The following is an 18,671-nucleotide window of genomic DNA, read 5'->3' on the forward strand; positions in this document are numbered from 1 at the left end:
AAATTTTACACAACTGATGAGAATGTAAACAAAAGTAGGCCTTGAATTTTTGCAAAATTATTCCTGGAAAAGTCATAGAATTTTGTAACCAGACTCTTGTAGCAATTCTGATATCGAAAAATTTCCAGAGATGCTAGCTCCGGAGTTGAATTCTTGACCTCTGACGTGAAGTCATACTAACGCTTAAAACACCTGATCAACCTAATTATCTATTAACGTATTTTATATTTATTACAGCTTAGGATACAAGAAAAGTTAGTTTACGATGATCTCGATTCTAACTGCGATGTGCATGTAGCTACCGCAGTGCCTCTTAAATTGACACACATTGATAGATATTTGCACGGACCAGTACCAGAAACTGGAGACTCTGGGCTCAGTCAAGAAGATATACCAATATTGTTAAATCAATTAAAGATAGAGGTCGCAAAGTGGGGAAATGGAAACAGTTTACCAAGACCAGATTCGAAGGTTATTCTCAGTTCGGCAGCTGCTGTCGTGGCTTTTGGAGAACTTACACCAGGCGGAGCGTTGATGAAGGGTTTTAGAGAAGACAGTCTTGGACGTGAGTATCCACTTTTTAATAGTCCTTTGTTTATGAATTAAAAATTCTCCAGATATAAAAAAAAGAAAACCTTGTTTTAAAAATATTGAAGTCGAAATTTAAACAGATATTTAAACTGTATTTTCGAACATCTGCGTGGTTTAATGATTTTTCTAATGAGAAAGCTTTCACGTTCGAACGCATATAATAATAAAAGAAGTTTTTGCTTTAAAATTCATGAGCGTTAACATTCTAATTCCTTAAAATTGAAAGGTAAGTAATTAATACAGAATTAATGAATTTCAGAATTAATACCAAAGGACTTGGAGAAGGAACTGCGCAACGTCTACGTATGCCTCTGTGAACTCCTCAAGCACTTTTGGAGAAGTTTTCCACCAACCACACCACAACTAGAGGAAAAAGCGGTTCGCATGCACGAAGCTTTGCAGAGGTTTCACTCAGCAAAACTCAAGCCATTCGAGGTAAGTTCCCCTTTATGATTACAATCTTATCTTTTCTAACACGATAAATGATTTCATACAATTTCAACATAAACAAAGAATAAATAAAGTTAGATGTAAATTTTATAGGATCGAATGCAGAGAGAGTTTTCAGCAGTTAGTCAACATTTAACAAGTCACCTGAACCAAGTTTTAAGTGCAGCTTACAGAAAATTCGATCTCTGGCAACGACGCAAGATGCATATGAGGTAGCCGTTAATCCACATGTTCTAACTAAAGTAAATTCAAGGATTAAAATGAAAACAGAGTACGAATTCATGTACGTATTTTATATATTTGGAAATGTTACCCTTATTATTTAATGCGGAAGCAGGCGTTTATCATCAAAACCAAAGTGAGATAGGTGATGCACATCATAAGAAAATATTCTTTCTTCGTACATTAACCGTCTATTTATTATTCAATATGACGCTTCTTTCTCCCCTTTTTTATTTTCATTGTACACTGTGCACAAGCGAAACTCGAATTTTTTCTTTGTTAGTGATTTGCAGAATTAGTTTTTCAAGTTTTGCGCACTATCGATGAGTGCCCAAGATCCGACGTAGATCGTCGAAAAATTTTCAGGTTACAGTGAATTATTTAAAAAGTTTCTATATAAAAAATTACTATGTTTAAAAGAAGCTTGTAAGTTTCAAAGAACTGAAAGAGTTAAACTGTTTTTGTAAGACTGTAAATGAAAATAGATGTGAAAAATAGATTTGTGGACTTAACATAATACAGAAGATTAATTTGTATTATATTTGAATTTTGTAATATTGGATATCCATTTTTAAAGCTAATTTTCGTTTTAATATTCATTCGACTGCCAAAAATTATGTCTTCAATACATTAGTGAATTCAAAACGTATTTTACTGCGATATATTGGAATACGTGTCTTAATAGGCTTGTCAATATTTTCCTACTCAAATAAGACTCGGATTTTTTATCCATCTGAGTACATACAGTAATTTATATGTTATGTCCTCGTCTGTACTAGAAATTATCAATAATGTCACCGTATACATACTTGTGACTTGTGAAGAATCAAATAGAAAAACTACAATGATTTATTTAATTTTAATAATTAGTGAAATATTCGTAATTACAATTATTGATAGAATGTTGTTGTTAGGAATGATTATTTATCCAGATTATTGCTATTATTATTTTCAAAATGGTTAGAAATATATTCTTACACGATTATTTCAATAAATGTTATTATTGTGAATATAGTGAAATCATGTTTTAGACTTTGAATCCAGCCCCTTGGTAAAACTTGTGAAATATAAATCGTTTGTAGTTACAAAACTTTTAATTAAAAACCTTTCAAATTGATTAAATTCAAATTAGAAATCTTCGAAAAGCATTCAGAATAAATAAGGAATATCAACAGGAGTTTATACTTTTAAAATAATTATACTTTATAATTGTTATTTATTTAATTATCATTATATTATAATTGCAATTATAATTATATGATGTTATTAACTTGAAATGTCTCTCGAAATTGTAAGAAACTTAATTAAAAAGAGACCTCTCAAAACATATTTTAAAATTAATAAATAATTCTTTCGTTTACATGAAATTTACAAAAAGTTGTGTTTTTAAAGAAAATGTGTTTTCCGAGCCCTGCGAGCCGCGCGAACTTTTTTCGTCTCGCGAGTTTTTTTTGTTCATTGCTCAGTCCACAAATAAAAAGCTCTCGCGCTAGTCGGGTCGAGATTTTGCACACCCCTAAATTAAGTGGCAGTATAAATTTAAAACTAAACTGTGTAGTTAACAAAATCTGCTCGCTACGCGGGCACATTTTTATATTTTTAATCTCGCGGCATTTAATTAATTATTATATATAACTAAAATTACTCTAAAATCACAACAAATTGAACAATCACTTTGAGGCTGGAGGTTTTGACAGTTTTCTAATATTTTCAAGTAAGTTTCAATATAATATGTATATTGAAGCTCACTTGAAAATATTAAAATACTATCAAAACCTCCAGTTTTAAAGTGATTGTTAAATTTCTTTTGATTTTATGCAATAATAAAAAGAAAATTCACTCAAAATCCTAATGGCCTTTAGAAACGCATGCCAGTTGGCACAAAATTTGGCGACGTCTTTACGACATCGTTACGACAACCTTACGACATCCTATGTCCATGTCGTTACAGTGTTTTTACGATATCGTAAAGACATTTTCAGATCATACGACATATTTACGATATCATAATGACGACTTAAAGACATGGACATAGGATGTCGGAACGATGTCGTAAAGCCGTAGCCAAATGTTGTGCCCACTGGGATTCTTCTCACGATGCTCGCGCTTGGTTTTGTATATGGATTTACTATATAATTGTCCAATCAATTATATAGTTTACAGTGTGTAAACATTTCCTGAGCTGGTTGGTTCTGGCTTATTCTTTATTCAAATGACTCTTAACTTCTTTTATGAGAATAATATAGTATTGTAGTCTTTGATTAATTTTGTATAAAATAAAAATTCAATTTATTAAATTATTTTATAATATATATGTTATAATTAACATTCTAATTATTGCAACATTTTCCTATAAAAAAGAAGATTTTGTAGGTTTAAAAAAAATTGAATTATTGATTTGTCAAAAGCATTATCAGTGTTTAAAATAAAAACGATGAGTTCTATTAAAGAAGGGCTTAGGTAGATCAAGTAGGCGTTTTTATAAGGAACAATTTCGTTCTCGAACTTTTTTGTATCTCGTGTTGGTTGACTGATAACTTGAATTTTCGATTGTCCACTACTATTTTCAATGTGTAAAACAAGAACTGTGATTAATACTAAAAAAATATTTACGGACGATTTTACTATATTTTCTTTTGTAGACTTCTTTTCATATCGCATTGTTTCGCTGTAAATTTAAATGTTCTCTTTTTCAATGTTTAAAAGTAAAAGCGTGAGTTCGATTAGAAAAAGATTAAAGACTATTTTCAAAGACAATTTTTTTGGACTTTTTTCGTATGTCGAATAGGGAGATTATTCCAATTACTGATGTATATCAAACGTTAGTCTCACTTTATTTGAAAATAACGTGAGTCTACCGACGAAGCAAACGTTTTAAACAATCATGCGAATGAATGCTTATTAACGGTTCATTGGCAAACTAAAAATTGAACTTTGTCTTTCACAATTTTTATGCGCAAATATTCAAATGCGTTAAACTATGGTTATCAAATACGAAACAATCACACCGAATCATTTCCTATCAAGCGAGCGGTCGGTGTTCGACGAAATTTATGTTTTTTGATGATAATGAATTGGCAGACATTTTCCTGGTGTGATAAAAAATGGCGTTAAGAGTAACTTAACACCTAAAACTAACTAAGGCTTTCTACATTTTTTGTTTGCAGTTCATAGACAGCATATAGACACGCGGTCTGATTTAAAATGCATTCGGTTTCAAAAAGTAATGTAAATTAAAATGATAAATGTTAATTTATGCAAATAAAAGCAGGCCGTTCTGCAGTGCGTAATAAAATTGTATGCAAATGTGTACTACTATCTAGAATTTTGTAATACTTTTTAATGTGCCGTAAAGTTTCGTACATTGTATGGAGCAGTTGATATTCACTAAATATTATATTTAATATATATAAATATAGATATTCAATAAAGAAATATTCTTTGTACATTTTCTTTGAATTATAAATTGAACAAAAACTTTTTTCATTTCTAATTTTACATTACTGTTTACTAACACAAACTAAAATCAAAAAAAGGATTTCAATTAATTTGTAAGATCTTTTTGAGATGAAACCTTTTTTTTTGTCAACAGTTTTTTCGTAACTTACATAATTTTGTTAGTAAATTGAAGTTTCAATTTTCATGAAAGCATTTTCGGTAAAAAAAAAATGTAAATATCTACTGCGTTTTTGTAATTGTACAAAAACCTGTAAAATAACTGCGTTAAAAATAGTGAACTTCCAGTCGTGAAAAGTAAAAACACCACATTAAATTTAGTGCTTTTACAAAATTTTGGCAAAGTACCTTTATGAAAGTAGGAAGTAATTTGAGTAAAATTATTTCCTATTTTCAGAAACGTGAATTCCCAAAATTTTGTAAAAGCACTACATTTAATGTGGTGGTTTTACTTTTTACAGTTGGAAGTTCACTATTTTGAACGCAGTTATTTTACAGGTTGTGGTACAATTATAAAAACGCAGTGGATATTTACAAAAAAAATTTTTTACAGTGCAGAACTGTTGGTAAAAATTGACTCGTTAGTGAATGTTTGCTTTCCTTTTAAGCCTTAAAAAGTGTGCTAAAGGTCAATACAAACTGTAAATCTTTCATCGAAAGTTCTCGTGGCTACACAATACATACTACAGAGGCAAACACCTTTGTAAAAATCGTCTTTTTTCTGACTCATGGAGTCTATATGGTTTTAAGATTGAAGAATTTTGTGAAGTATAGTTATTCAATTGGGCGATGTCAAAATGTTGAATTTAATTAAATCTGTGACGACAAAAAAGTCGTTTTATATATGAAAGAATTTGAAAAAAAATGAATCTGGTTAATGTATTCTCTGTTTGGTTTTTGAATTTAAAAATTCATAAAATGTTACCTATGAGCTAAAAAGGTATAACGAATTTTGCAGTGAACAAAAAAATAAAAAAGTTTCTACGCTTATTTTGAATAATATATTTTTTATCGTATTTAAAACGTGAGAAAGGTTTAAAAATTAGATACCTTTTAAAGTTGAAAAGCTCAAAGCAGACCTACTAAATTGAATATTTTCAGAAATAAAATTTCCAAAGTTAATAAATTGATACCGATACATATATATGTGTTAGAATATATATTCAAAATGGAACCATTTTACTTTTAGTAACTTTAAATTGTAGACATGCAAAGTTGACAAATTACAACAACGTTAAAAATGAAAAGGCTTATTTAGCTTAGAAATCGTACAATTTTAAATTGGTATCAGCAATCTTTTTTTAATTTTCGTATGATAAAATTACATAAGCGTTACAGAATTAGTATCTTCTAAAAGTAACTTTGTAACGCTGTTATACATCAAATTAGTACAGATTTCTTAAGGAGCGTGAGCCCTATATTTTAAAATTAAAAATTAAGACAGAAGATTTCTAGGCTGTGTTAAAAAAAGTTTTTTTTTGTTTTATCGGTTATATGTCGTATCACTCTTTATCACAAAAAGGGTTTTAAAATGTTGATAAGATAAAACAAAGGGTACAAAGGACACGCCTAAAATAGGCAACCCGTCTTACTTAGACGCACCAAAGCCGGATTACCTATTCGGCCAAAAAACTCTTTTGAACATCATGAATAATTAAAATTTTAAATAACACTTTAGTTATCAAAATATCTAGAGTATTTTTTAGCGATTTAGATTTGGAATTTCTTAAGATTAAAAATTATTTTCGATAATTAAACAGAACCTTCTGGAACACTCGAACGAACGGCTTCGCCGGCAATGTTCGAATTTAAAAAAATCGCGCCATTCCCCTCGACCAATCAATAGATGGCGTTTTCCTATTGTTGACTCGATTCAAAATGGCGGCCTATAATGGGCGCTCTGGGGGCAACATTGTTTGACATTGTTCGCGAATCCCCCCGACAAATGATTCGTGTAACCTTAATTTAGCGCGGCGCGTATGCTCCACAGCACGCACGACAATCTGCGACGAAGAACGAGAGTTTTACGCGAATCATGTGAGCGCTTAGTGTCTACGGTGTCTACTACTTAAGCCGAGTGTCGTGTCTTAAATCGCCGATCTGCAGCCATATTTCCCTGTTATCTGATGAAAAGTGGCGATTTCAGCAGCCGATCATCATCGCAGGACAAAATTCGAGGTCAAGGTAAACTTCTGACTGGATTAGCCCTTATCTCATATTTCCTCCGGCTGTTCGGCATCTTCTGATCACCGTCACCCACCAGTAGTCCCAGTAGTTCCGAACTCGAAAGACGCTCGCTCGCTCTTTCGGTTCTTTCCTAATCGCGAATCTTCCACGAGTCCGATGCCGAAACTTGGAGCCTGGATGCATGTACACCTTTTCTTAAAATCACTTGTCATCCGTTTCTTGTTTGCGTGCTGAAAGTGCCAAAACTGGTAAAATATATAGAAGATTGCATCAAGTTTAGATTACTGGAACCCGATTTTGGAACAAGTTGAATGGTTAGTTTCGGGGATTATTTATGCAAAATTTAAGTATTTAGAATTTTAGTAAGTGGTTATGGAGTTCTTTTAACATTTATAACGTATATTCTGAGACATTTTAATTAATAGTTGTGAAAGAGCTTGGAGGTTATGAAAAACTGCATGAATACTAAGAACACGGTTTATTCTCCATGTTTTTATAATATAATTAGAGAATAATTGATTGAGCTTTATATAGGGATCATTGCTAGTTGACCTTTTTTATTAATCTTTCCTTAAAATGTCAAGAAGGTGTCAGTGTTTTCAAAAAGGCTATATTTTTTACGTATTCACAAATTTCTGCTGTTTTTTTTTCTTAGATTTTGCTTCAGAAGTAGTACTTACCCCTGAAATCTAAAGTGCTAGACTGCAAATCCGCACAAACTAACCCCAAGTGGACAAATAAACTACATTTAAGTTGCAAGTTCATCACATGGTTACGTTACGCATGTAACCTAAACGCAGTGTATGTAAACATTATTTTTATTTTGCATATTATACAGGTCTTCATAGATGTTTTAAGAATTTAAGTCATCTTAGAATCTATTGCAATAATACATATTTTACAACTTAATGCATTTTTTTATAAAGGTTCCAGTATGTGTCAATTGTGCCTTTCATGTAAAAAAAAATGTTTAAAAGTTACATAATTTGCAACAAACTGCGACGTTGCAACAGCGATCCTAACATATGCTAATCTTAATATTTACTTAACCATTTTTAAAAGAAATCTCCTGTGATACAAGTATGAAGAGTTTAAAAATGAAGAATTTCCAATTACAGAATGATAATTTAATCATTTTTTGCAGGAAACATTAATGGAATGTTCCAAATTGAAAATTGCTATAAAAGGGATTTTCCATATATTGCCTAAAGCTTAAGGGGTAGAAGGATGGGTCACAGTTTTTAATTAAGAGATGCTAGAGACAAGGGTGGAGGGATAGCCCAAAAATGAGTCAAACCAAAATTTGCGTAATATTTGGAAAACCCCAAATGAATAATCTCATAGTGAAAGAATACATGGTTGACAAAATTTTCGTCCGATATGTGCAGAAGGTGACCTTGTCTCTTAAGTACCGAATGATAAGAAGTTAATTAAGATGTTTAATTTTGATGGGGGAACTTATCTACACATTCTGCAAATAGATCATAATTATTTCTAAGATTATTGCTGTCCTAAATTTTCTGATGTTTCTAGACGATTTTTATTAATTGAATAAGTTACGTAAATTTACTGAATGTAATTAGAACGATGAAAACAAATTAACAAGAACAGATTAGAGTTATATTAAAAGAAATTAAAAAAATAAAATTCAATTGAAGATGTGTTTATCCGATTAATTAATTTTAGTTGTTCTTAAAAAATTATTTACATTACGAATTTTCACTTGTAGCAGTAATAGCTAAAGATAATATCTTGTTGGTAAAATTTAAATAGGTTATGTACATAATTGATAATGTTTTATGTAGTAAAAATCAACTAACACAGATAATAATTAACGATTCTCAAGAAGTAATAACTTTATTTTATTAAGGCTTTCAATTTGAAATTGTGCAATGTTAAATCGTCTAATTCTATAAAAGTACATAACTAATAGCAAGTTTGAATGAGGTGTAAAAAGAAATTAAATTCATCATATCCAGTTTTGTACTCCTTTAAAAAAGGTTTTAAGGAAGGTCACTGGCAAATAGACTTGTTTTCAATTTCAGTGATGTGGCATTTTTAAATTATCTTTTTGATACATACATTTTCAGAGGCTGAATAATATCCGTGTGATAGAGAGACAAACATAAAAAATATTTGGCAATGAGATGGTTGTAGCAAGAACACATATTATTTTGACATCACTTTATAATTCTTCTACAAATAATTCTTCGGTAGATCTTTATGTTATCAGCTAGCGACTTTTATACACTCACGTTTTGAAGAAGTTTAGTCAAACTCTCAAATCAATTTTGAAATTAAGCAATCTTCTGATAGAATCGATAATTATTTTAAAATTTCACTTTTTAGAGCGAAATTTCCAATTTAATAGATGTTCGCATTTTTGTGAAAAAATGATCAAAAGTATCGATTTGGGGGTTTTACTGGGAAATCATACTTCAATCTATGCTTTATCTATATAAATTATACTTACTGTCCTAATAGTGACCGGAAGTTGGTTTTAGGATTTGGACTAAAAATGTAACCAGCTCTTACAGAACCCTTGCTTCTATTTAAGACTCTGAAAATCATCGAAAACCCTAAGTTTCATTGCTTTTAAATCTTAATTTCTTTTTAATCTCAATTTTACTTTCATAGACGGATAAATGGTTTATTTCATGATTAATTATTTTTAGCACTAATAGCTGAAGATAATATCTTATTTGCTAAATTTAAATCACTGATGTTTACAGATTATAATATATTATCGTTTGTAAGAATCACTGATGTATGACAGAATAAAAAATTAATATTAATTGTCGTACAAAGATAAAAAATAATGAAAATAACATTAAAGCTGTAAACTTAGTTCAATAATTTTGCTTATCAGTAACAGTTTAATCTATTTCTTCTTTCTGATCCCAGGTAGGCAATTTTTTTAAAGATGTTATTTTAATTAATCATAATGGTAGAAACGTACAACTACAACTTACAGACAATGTAATTCTCCAAATGTTCAAATATGGAGAATTTAATTATATGACATGTATAACAAACTAGTAATTTTTTAATAATGTAAAAGAAAACAGAATATATTTTATATCCACTTTAGAATTTTTTAAATATGTTTTTTCGAAGTATCAGTATTAAGTAATATATTATATTACAAGTCTTAAAAATATTAAATGCATAAAAATTTGGCGATGACTGGCATTTGTATAATTATATTATCTGTTAACATTAGAATTTGTATTGGTGACGAGATAAAGAATATATATTTAATTCTAGTATTTTGTGTTGTTGATTTAGAAAAAAATGTCGCCAAATTAATAATAATTCTTTTAGTTTCTATACAATAATTTTATCAAGAATAATCCTAAAAAAACCTAGCACATAGTTCTAAAACCTTGTCCTTTTATTTTACAGATCATACTGTATGAAGAGAAGGTCACCAGTGAACTCTAAAACCATGTGACTTTCGTTTTATAAAGCCTCACAAACAATTTCGCATGCTGTATGCAAATAAATGAGAGCTCTAAGTTTCAACGAAGGACTGTGTTATGAACGACCTATTTGACAGTCGTGATTTTTTAGCCCAAGGAAGTCTGCTCGAAGCAGACCATCCAGATTAGGCACTCCAGTGCCAAAACCGGGTAATGGATCCCGTTGGTCCATGGTATGCATCGAATTATCGCCTAGGCACTGGAAGTGCTGCTAGTACCTTTCAAGCTACGAGCTCCGGCACAAGTAGCGACTTTGTAACGCATCATCTAGCAACTGCTGCGACACACGCAGTTCCACCTGCGACCACTTCGCAACTACTTTTGCAAGCGGCCCACACAACCGCAACTCTGGCGGGTCAACCTTCGCCCTTTAACCCAGGGGGGTTTCTATCCCCACCCCCTGTGGGTTACGACGTCTTCTCACCTTTGTTTCATCACTCTAATCCTAAACAAGGACACTACGTGGCTCAGCAGAGACAAGTGATCGCCCAAGCACAACCGGTCACTGGGACCAAACAAAATTCTGCTACTGAAAACGATGTCTCAACACTCCGAGAAAATTACAGCTCGACGCATCAAGCGACCTTTTTCGAACATCAACCAGCCTCGACTTCTCCAAATGCCTCGACCTTGGCATGGACTCATCAGAGCAATTCTCAACTACCAAGTCCTTTTGGCATTCTGCCGCACGAAAGCGTGGTACCTTCTTCTCCAGGACCTCCTTCCACAAAATCCGGTTCCTACGACAATTTTAATGCTCACTTCGCGGGGACTCAGCCTATCAACAACATAAACGTCCAGATTTCGTCACCTATCACCACTGCTGGGGATTTTAAGGCTGCAAACTATGACAAGAAAATCATAAGGTCTTCCTCGCCGGTCTCTGTCAAATCTGCAGTTACGACTGCCCAAAGCAGCACCAGACAGACCTTTTTTCAGCAAGTACCAGCAACTTATAGCTCTGAAAGTTTGGCTAACAACTACTCGAGTAACAACAACCAGTCTACGAATCCCAAAGTCCAGACGGCACCTCTACTGCATCAGCAGTCGTGTATCGTTTCGACCCCTAGCAACCCATCCAGTAAAGAATACAGGATTCCCCAGCCAGGTTCGAGGACAGTAGCACCTACAACCGTCTTCATAAATGCCACAGCTAGACCCGCGCCTTCACAAATCCAGGCGAAGCAACCGAGTAGGAATAGTAATTTTGCATCTCCTCCGAATAAAACGCCGTCTAATTCACAGCAGACAATTCAAACGAAGGCGCAGTCAAAGGTTTATCCGGAACTGGCGAGTCATAATGATCACAGAAGGGCGGATCATGAAAACAGCCAGTCGTCACCGATCAGCTTCTCAATCATGGATTCGAGGAACATGAACTACGCGAGTAATACTACTACTAATTGCAATAATACAACTAATAAGATTTCCAGTGATCAGAGGACTCAGAATAACAATCTGCAGCACACTCAGCAGTTTCATGTTTTGAATCAACAGCAGCAACAAGCGACACGTTTTGAAACAACAACTACAACTTACCGGCATTACTCAGGATCTACAAGCGATTCGGAATATCATCACCCTGGAAGATCGAAATCTGCGGCGTCTACCGACAGCGCCTATTCTTCAAACACTTCCACCCAAAATGGACCGGACTGTGGAGTTGTCGTTCCCAGAAGACCAAGTCCTCTTCAAGCGCATTCTCAAGCAAGTCCCCTGGGTCATGTTCCGAGTCCAGCTTATCCAATGTACAACAGTCCAATGGCCACGATGTCTTCACCTTCGCCTCTCCAGCAACACGGAGAGAACAACGGCAATCAGTGTGCAAGTGGAGCTACCTACAAAACCGGTATCCAACAGCAAATTACTCCACCTTCTCCTCTTGACGTCACCGTTCCTAGGCCTTCATCTCAAGGCCAGGTTGCTTACTCTTCAGTGATTACTCGAGCCTTGGGCTCTACAGAAAACAACAAAACGACCTACAACACCGAAAGTAGAACCTACGAACGACAGCAGGAGTTTCCTCAAACCCAGAAGCAGCAGGTTTGCTGGGAAAACGACAATCGTCACGCGAATGCCACTCGGAAATATGCAGTTTCTACTACTTATGGGACTAATACTGAGATTAATACTCAGTTGGCTCCTCAGCAGCAACAGAGGGTCATTACTGTTACTGAGAGACAGCAGACCTTCTTTGATTCTAATCAGGTGAATTTGCAAGATTCAAGTGGTTGTAGAGGAGATCCTAAGAGCATTTTAAAAACCTTGCCAACTTTACAGCAAGGTGTTTGTCCGGTTCAGCAGCAGCAACAGCAGCCAGTTGTTACAGCAGCAGTGGCGGATCAACTGAAGCAGCCGGAGGAGAGACGAAAACCTGAGACGCCTAAGAAGAAGAAAAATGTTGAGAAGGGAACTCATGCAGCTCCGTTGAATGAATTGACTGGAGCGGCAGTGATGACGGAATACTTGAATAGAATACCACCACCTGCACATCATAATGCTAATCAGCAACAGCAGAATGGGTATTTTGATTTCGAGAGGTGGAATCTACCGCCTCCACCTTCTAAAATGTTTTCTAGTTCCCCAGGGGCCTTTGGTTCTCAGCCGACCTTGCATCATTCGAGCAACTTTGTTGGCAATCCTGCACATCAGCCTCAACCGTTGATGGTGACTCATCATCACACGGCTCCTCCCCTTACGTACTTTCCGGCTTTTCATATTTCTCCGGGTCATCATCCACATCCGCATGAATTTCAGTCTTCCGTCGAAATAGCCTCGATTGCATTTGGCGATAATGAGAGTCAAAGTTCTAGTTATGCTGAAGAAATGAGGGATGATAAGCCTAAGGTGATAGTCCCGGATATTGAAGAAGAACTGGGGTTTTTGCAACAGCATCCTCAATCAGTTGTAACTAATCAAGCGAGTAAGGAAGGTAAGATTAAGGGAAACGATCCTAATTCAGGATTTATGACGAGTTACTTGAAGTTCTTGCAAGGTGATAGAGATCCTTCGCCTGAACCCGCAATAAGAGGTGGAAGGAAAGCGAGTTGGAATAGGTCAAAGCCCTATATTCCACCGGAACCTAGCAAGTCTTCGGATGGATCGATGAATGGGGATGTTCTGAAAACCCAGGATAAAAGCAAGGAAATGCCTCAAATTGATTATGCGAATGACCCTAGGTATTTCCCCTTGCCAAAAGAGAGGAAGAATAAGAACTTCGACTCTAGTGATGATGGGTTTACTAGTGATGATGACTTTCCGTTCGGTACTAAGAAGCCGGAGAAGAAAAGTAATAATATCGCTGCTCCGAGTATTAGTAGTGCTCCGGAGGTTGTGAAAGCGGAGCCTAAAGCGAGGAAAGGAAGACCTATTAAGCCTGGTGGTCCCACTGATAGGAAGAGGAAGGCTGCGGCTGCTGCTGCTGCTGCGGCTGCTGCTGGCGAGGGAGTTACTCCCGGAAAGGTGAAAAAATTAGGAGGTCAGTTTTTTCAGAACGAATTTATTGTAATAAAAAAATGGATAAATCTAAAAGGGTTCTTTCATAATGGTTGCATAACCGAATAAAGAGCATTATTGCTATTTTCATGATTTTACAGAAAATATAATAAAGGTTTTAATGAATCTCATTTAAAAAAAGGTTTCTATAAGACCTGGAAAAGTCATGAAATTTTGAAAAATTTAATAAAATATTTGTACGAATTGATTTTTTTACTAATGAAAATATTAATTTCATAACACTAGAATTTCTAAAAAATTTACAATAATAATAATAATGAGAATTGCTTATAATTCAGCGATATTATTGAACCTCCTTTTACGTGTGCATTGATTTAAAACTATAATACGAGACATTTTTTGCAAATTAGTCTGCGAACAGTAGAATCTGTTGAAATTGAATACAATTGTTTGTAATTTTCAAAAAGTAAACTTGGGAAGTCGTGGAATTTTAAAACGGAACTTCTGTATCAGCCCTGAAGTAAAATAAATAATCATTTCATTCCCAGAAATTGGGTATCTGAATCAAAGAAAAGAAAATTTTATTAATAAAAGTCGTATCATTCTGAGAAAATTAAGGGCGAAGATTTATATGCGCTTGAGTTTGGGAGCTTATTAAAAAATAAATATTTAAAAACAATTCAATTCCTCTAGATATTTAATTGCAGAAATTAATCAAAAAATCTGATTGAAAAATAAATTTGTTGAAAGAACGACAATTTCTATAAAAATCCTTTTTCCAAAATGTGTATCTAAATTTATACTGCGATTAAAAAAAATCTGAGTAGAAAAATATGTCATAATCCACTATTCAAAATTATATGCTTTAAGTAAATTGGAAAATATTTTGATTTTTAAGGCTTACATTGTTTTTAATTATTTTTCATAATGTTTAATTATTTAATGAAACTATAACTTCAGTACGCAAGGTGAAAAATTAATGAATTTTTAAATTTATCCCGATTTTGAATGAAATTCGTAAAAAATGTCAAAGATTCAAAGTTGAACAATTTTAAGTTTAAATCATTTAAATCTGTAGATATTTAGGTTTGGAGCGCCAATAGTTCAGCAGATAGAAGCTTGTATCTTTAAAATCAAATAAAAGGGTTTAAAGTTGAAACATTTTGAAATAAGACCAATAAAAAAAGAATATTTTTAGATTAAAATTGAAGAATCCTCAAGTGAAATCGTCCAAATCGTACTGATAATTAACAATTTGATATCCTGTAAATCTTAGCTGTCAAATAAAACTGAAGCTCTCTAATCTTTGCAAAAATATGCAAACTCTGAAACATCAGTTCTGAATAATTTTATTTTCATTAAAATTACACAGTTCAAAATTAAAATCCTTCTAAATTAAGAAGACTCAGGATTTGGTTTCTTTTAAATTCAATAGTTTTCATATTTCACTGTTTTTTAAAGTAAAAAAAAAAATAGACTTATTGTTAACTTGAACTATTTTAATTTCAAAAGCTTAAAAATATAAAGATTTTTAATTGTTAGGGAATAAATTTTGCTTCTTATAATTTTTAGTCTCCCACACTACCGCCACTTAATGCTGCAATTCTATGCTAGTCAAATGAGCATTTATGCGGGAACAAAATATATACAGAAATTCATTTTGCCTAAAATATTGGGTATAAGTGGAATAATTAACAATACAGTGAAAATGGAATAATTTCCCAACAAGTTCAGTTGAACTGTTGTTTCCGGTCAAAAGCAAGGCTCAAGTATAAAAGACTTTTTTGTAGAACATGTAAACGCCTTTAAAATGTTTCATATTCACACCTTTTGTGACAAATTGTTTACAAGATACTAATTTTTTATTTAAAGGTGGCGAGTTTTTAAAGAAGCCAGCAACTTCATTAATTTGCATTGTCACACAAAAAATTCTGTGAATTATGCACTTCGTCACTCATCTAGAGAATAGTAATTATTCTTCAAGGAAAACAACTTTTTAGATTTAAATAATATTTTTATATTTTGAATAACAAATTTTTATAAACCATTTTTTACATACTTACAATTGTCAAAAAATGTGGAAAAAGATTAGTAGTAGCATTCCTTGAGGGGTCGCCCGTTTGAGGCCAAAATTATTTCTATATATATATTTTATTCCTCAAAATGTCTTTGAAATAAAGCTGTTAAAAACATGAATTCTTTGAAATTTAAAAACTTGAAAAATTGTAACTGTTTAGATTTTTCAAATTTTGTAGGTATTACACTTTATTATTGAATGCGAAGGCACAGCAAGTGGCACTCCCCGATTTTAATGTCCTTGATATATGTGGTATCCCGCTTAAAAAGAAACGGCACGTATTTTTTCTTGTGAACCAATAAACGGTTTACTTGGTTAAATAGCCCCCCAAAATATGACAGTGTCAAGGGGTAGTTTTATTGGTTCAAATTTAAGAAGACAATATTTTTCCATGAAACCAATTGGAAATGTTTAGTCACAATAAGCAGTAAAAAATGCAAAACGGTATTTGCCCACCGTAATATAAAATTTGGAAATGGGTAAGCCCCCCCCCCCCTTCATACGTTTAAAATAATGAAAAGTAAGGGAAAGTTTAAGGAAGAAATCTTAAAAAATATATATTACCCAACAGAACATGATTCAGTTCACGTATTTTGTATTTTTTTCGAAAGTCATATAGTAGGGGGTAACTAAACATTATTTAGTGCTAAACACATGTAGTAAACTAAACACAAATTATTAAAAATATGAATATACGTAACCTGCGATTTTGATGAAACTGTGCATGCGAGGTTTTTTGGGTTCGCTGACCCCAAATTTGATAACAGAAATTCAAAATGGCGGATCCAGCATGGCTAGTCAATAGTTTTTAAATTATTCTATTTTTTTTCAAAGCCAGTATCATATATTTTTCTGGAGCGCTGAATCCTAATATGAAATATAAATTTCAAAATTGAAAATGGCATATCAAAAATGTTGAAAGTGAGCCATCTTGAAATTTGGATCAGTTAATTTCTCATAAAACTGCAATTGGTTGATACAACAATTTTGTATTTATGTAGGTTTTCGTTTCATTTTTAAATAAATGTATCATTAATGAGCATTGCAGTGCACTATTTTCTTTACGGTTCAAACTTGGAACAATACTGATAGTCATCGTAAAAGTGTTTAAACGTAACGATTTTTTACACCATGAACATGAAATCACAGCAACATTTTTGCAGCTTCACCTGATATCAGTGGTTGTATTGTATAAGTTTTGCTGACGCTGACTGAACAAGGCATTGCACTTGTTTTTCTCCTTCGATGGCCAAAGTTTTGCCTGAATGTATTTCTAATTTCGTGCGACACTTTCCCGTAGCATTATCCTCGTGAATCATGATCTAAATTTACATTTACAATTAACATTCGTTTAAATACTCTTGGTACAACAATGAGTACATTGATGACAATCCAGAACCATTCGAAAATCAAGTTGATTTTATTTTCGGAGCGTCTTGTAAAGTACATTGTGAAATTCAAGGCTGCTCAAATCTTGCTGTCATCGTTATTGTTCCAAGTTTGAACCGTAACAAAAATGGTGCACTGTAATGCTCATTAATTATACACATATTTAAAAGTACAACAAAAATTTACATACACAAAAAATTATTCTATTAACCAATTTGTAGTATAATGAGAAATTAACTTTCTATTCCAACAAAGGTGGAAAAATAAATGTTCAAAGTTCCAAATGAGTGTGGATGATGCAAGTTTAGGAATGGCTCACTTTTTAAAAGTTTGACTCGCTATTGCGAATTTTTATTTCAGATTAGGATTCAGCGACCCCGAAAACTATAGGAAACTGACTTTAATAAAAATGTAAGAAATTCAAAAACTGTTTATCAGCCAAAGGGGATCCACTATTTTGAATTTTTACACTTATTTATCAAATATCAGATTTTTTGCCTTAAACTTTGTCTTATTTTCCATTATTTTCATCGTATGTAAAGGGTGGTTTACCCTTTCAAATTTTTTAATTAATTCAGACAAATTGCGTTTTTCATCTCTTATTGTGACGAAACTTTTACAACTGGTTTCATGGAAATAGATGGTCTAATTAAATGTGAACCAATCAAACCACCCCTTGACGCCTCCATAATTGAGGGGCTGTTTCAACACCTTAAACTGTTTATTGGCTGATAAGAAAAAACACGTGTTGTTTCTTTTTTGTGTGGACTACATCATATGTCAAGATCATTAACCCTTAAACGGCCAAAACGCCACTACCGGTACACTGCTTTTCACCGGCCAATAACTAAGACTATTCGACACTAGAAAAAATTGAGACTCATATATTTTTATTGCTTAAGATCTCCTCTTTCCGACGGTGCCAATGAAATTCCTCAAAAAATTTATTTATTATCCCAAAATGCAGTTTAAATAAAAAAAAAACGTGATTTTTCGTGCCTATTTTTTTTGTGAACCATTTTCCAAAGCTTTTCGAGTCTATAATTAACCTGGAATCTCATTAACCGGTGGAATAAATGTCTAAACTTTGAGAATCCATGGTTCAAAGATCGATTTTTCGTTTTAGTATTTTCAAAATGGCGTCTTAATGGCAAAATTTTTGTGAAAATATTAATGAATTTTTTTACAATAAACGATGCGCTTTTCGGAAAAATCATCAAGAATAAAAAGTTCTTGTAATTAGCCAAGGAATACACCTTAATTTTGCTCAAAACGCTCCGGAAAAATTCAGGCGTATTCCTCGGCTGATTACAAGAACTTTTTATTCTTGACAAATTTTTCGAAAAGCGCATAGTTTTTCA

General features: G+C 33.0%; 2 protein-coding genes across 6 annotated transcripts in view; both read left to right on the top strand.

Moving 5' to 3' along the window:
* LOC117168984 (general transcription factor IIH subunit 1) overlaps positions 1 to 2,929 on the top strand; it is a 9,917-nt gene extending 6,988 nt beyond the window's left edge. The window contains exons 6-8 of the mRNA XM_033355005.1: positions 238 to 565; positions 851 to 1,026; positions 1,135 to 2,929. Of these exons, the coding sequence (XP_033210896.1) occupies positions 238 to 565; positions 851 to 1,026; positions 1,135 to 1,257 (627 nt within the window). The 3' untranslated portion in view covers positions 1,258 to 2,929. The remainder of the gene's footprint in view (positions 1 to 237; positions 566 to 850; positions 1,027 to 1,134) is intronic.
* Positions 2,930 to 6,606: 3,677 nt separating this feature from the next.
* The window catches only part of LOC117168873, a 27,822-nt gene continuing 15,757 nt past the window's right edge, over positions 6,607 to 18,671 (top strand). For 2 of the 5 annotated variants that reach the window (XM_033354760.1, XM_033354763.1), the window contains exons 1-2: positions 6,607 to 6,903; positions 10,312 to 13,866. In XM_033354760.1, coding sequence (XP_033210651.1) covers positions 10,542 to 13,866 — 3,325 coding nt within the window. In that variant the 5' untranslated portion in view covers positions 6,607 to 6,903; positions 10,312 to 10,541. Of the gene's footprint in view, positions 6,904 to 7,069; positions 7,221 to 7,561; positions 7,708 to 10,311; positions 13,867 to 18,671 lie in introns of those variants that run through there. The other 3 variants (XM_033354761.1, XM_033354764.1, XM_033354762.1) reach the window with 3 other exon arrangements.

Source organism: Belonocnema kinseyi, chromosome 3 (assembly GCF_010883055.1).
Source record: "Belonocnema kinseyi isolate 2016_QV_RU_SX_M_011 chromosome 3, B_treatae_v1, whole genome shotgun sequence".
NCBI lineage: Eukaryota > Metazoa > Arthropoda > Insecta > Hymenoptera > Cynipidae > Belonocnema > Belonocnema kinseyi.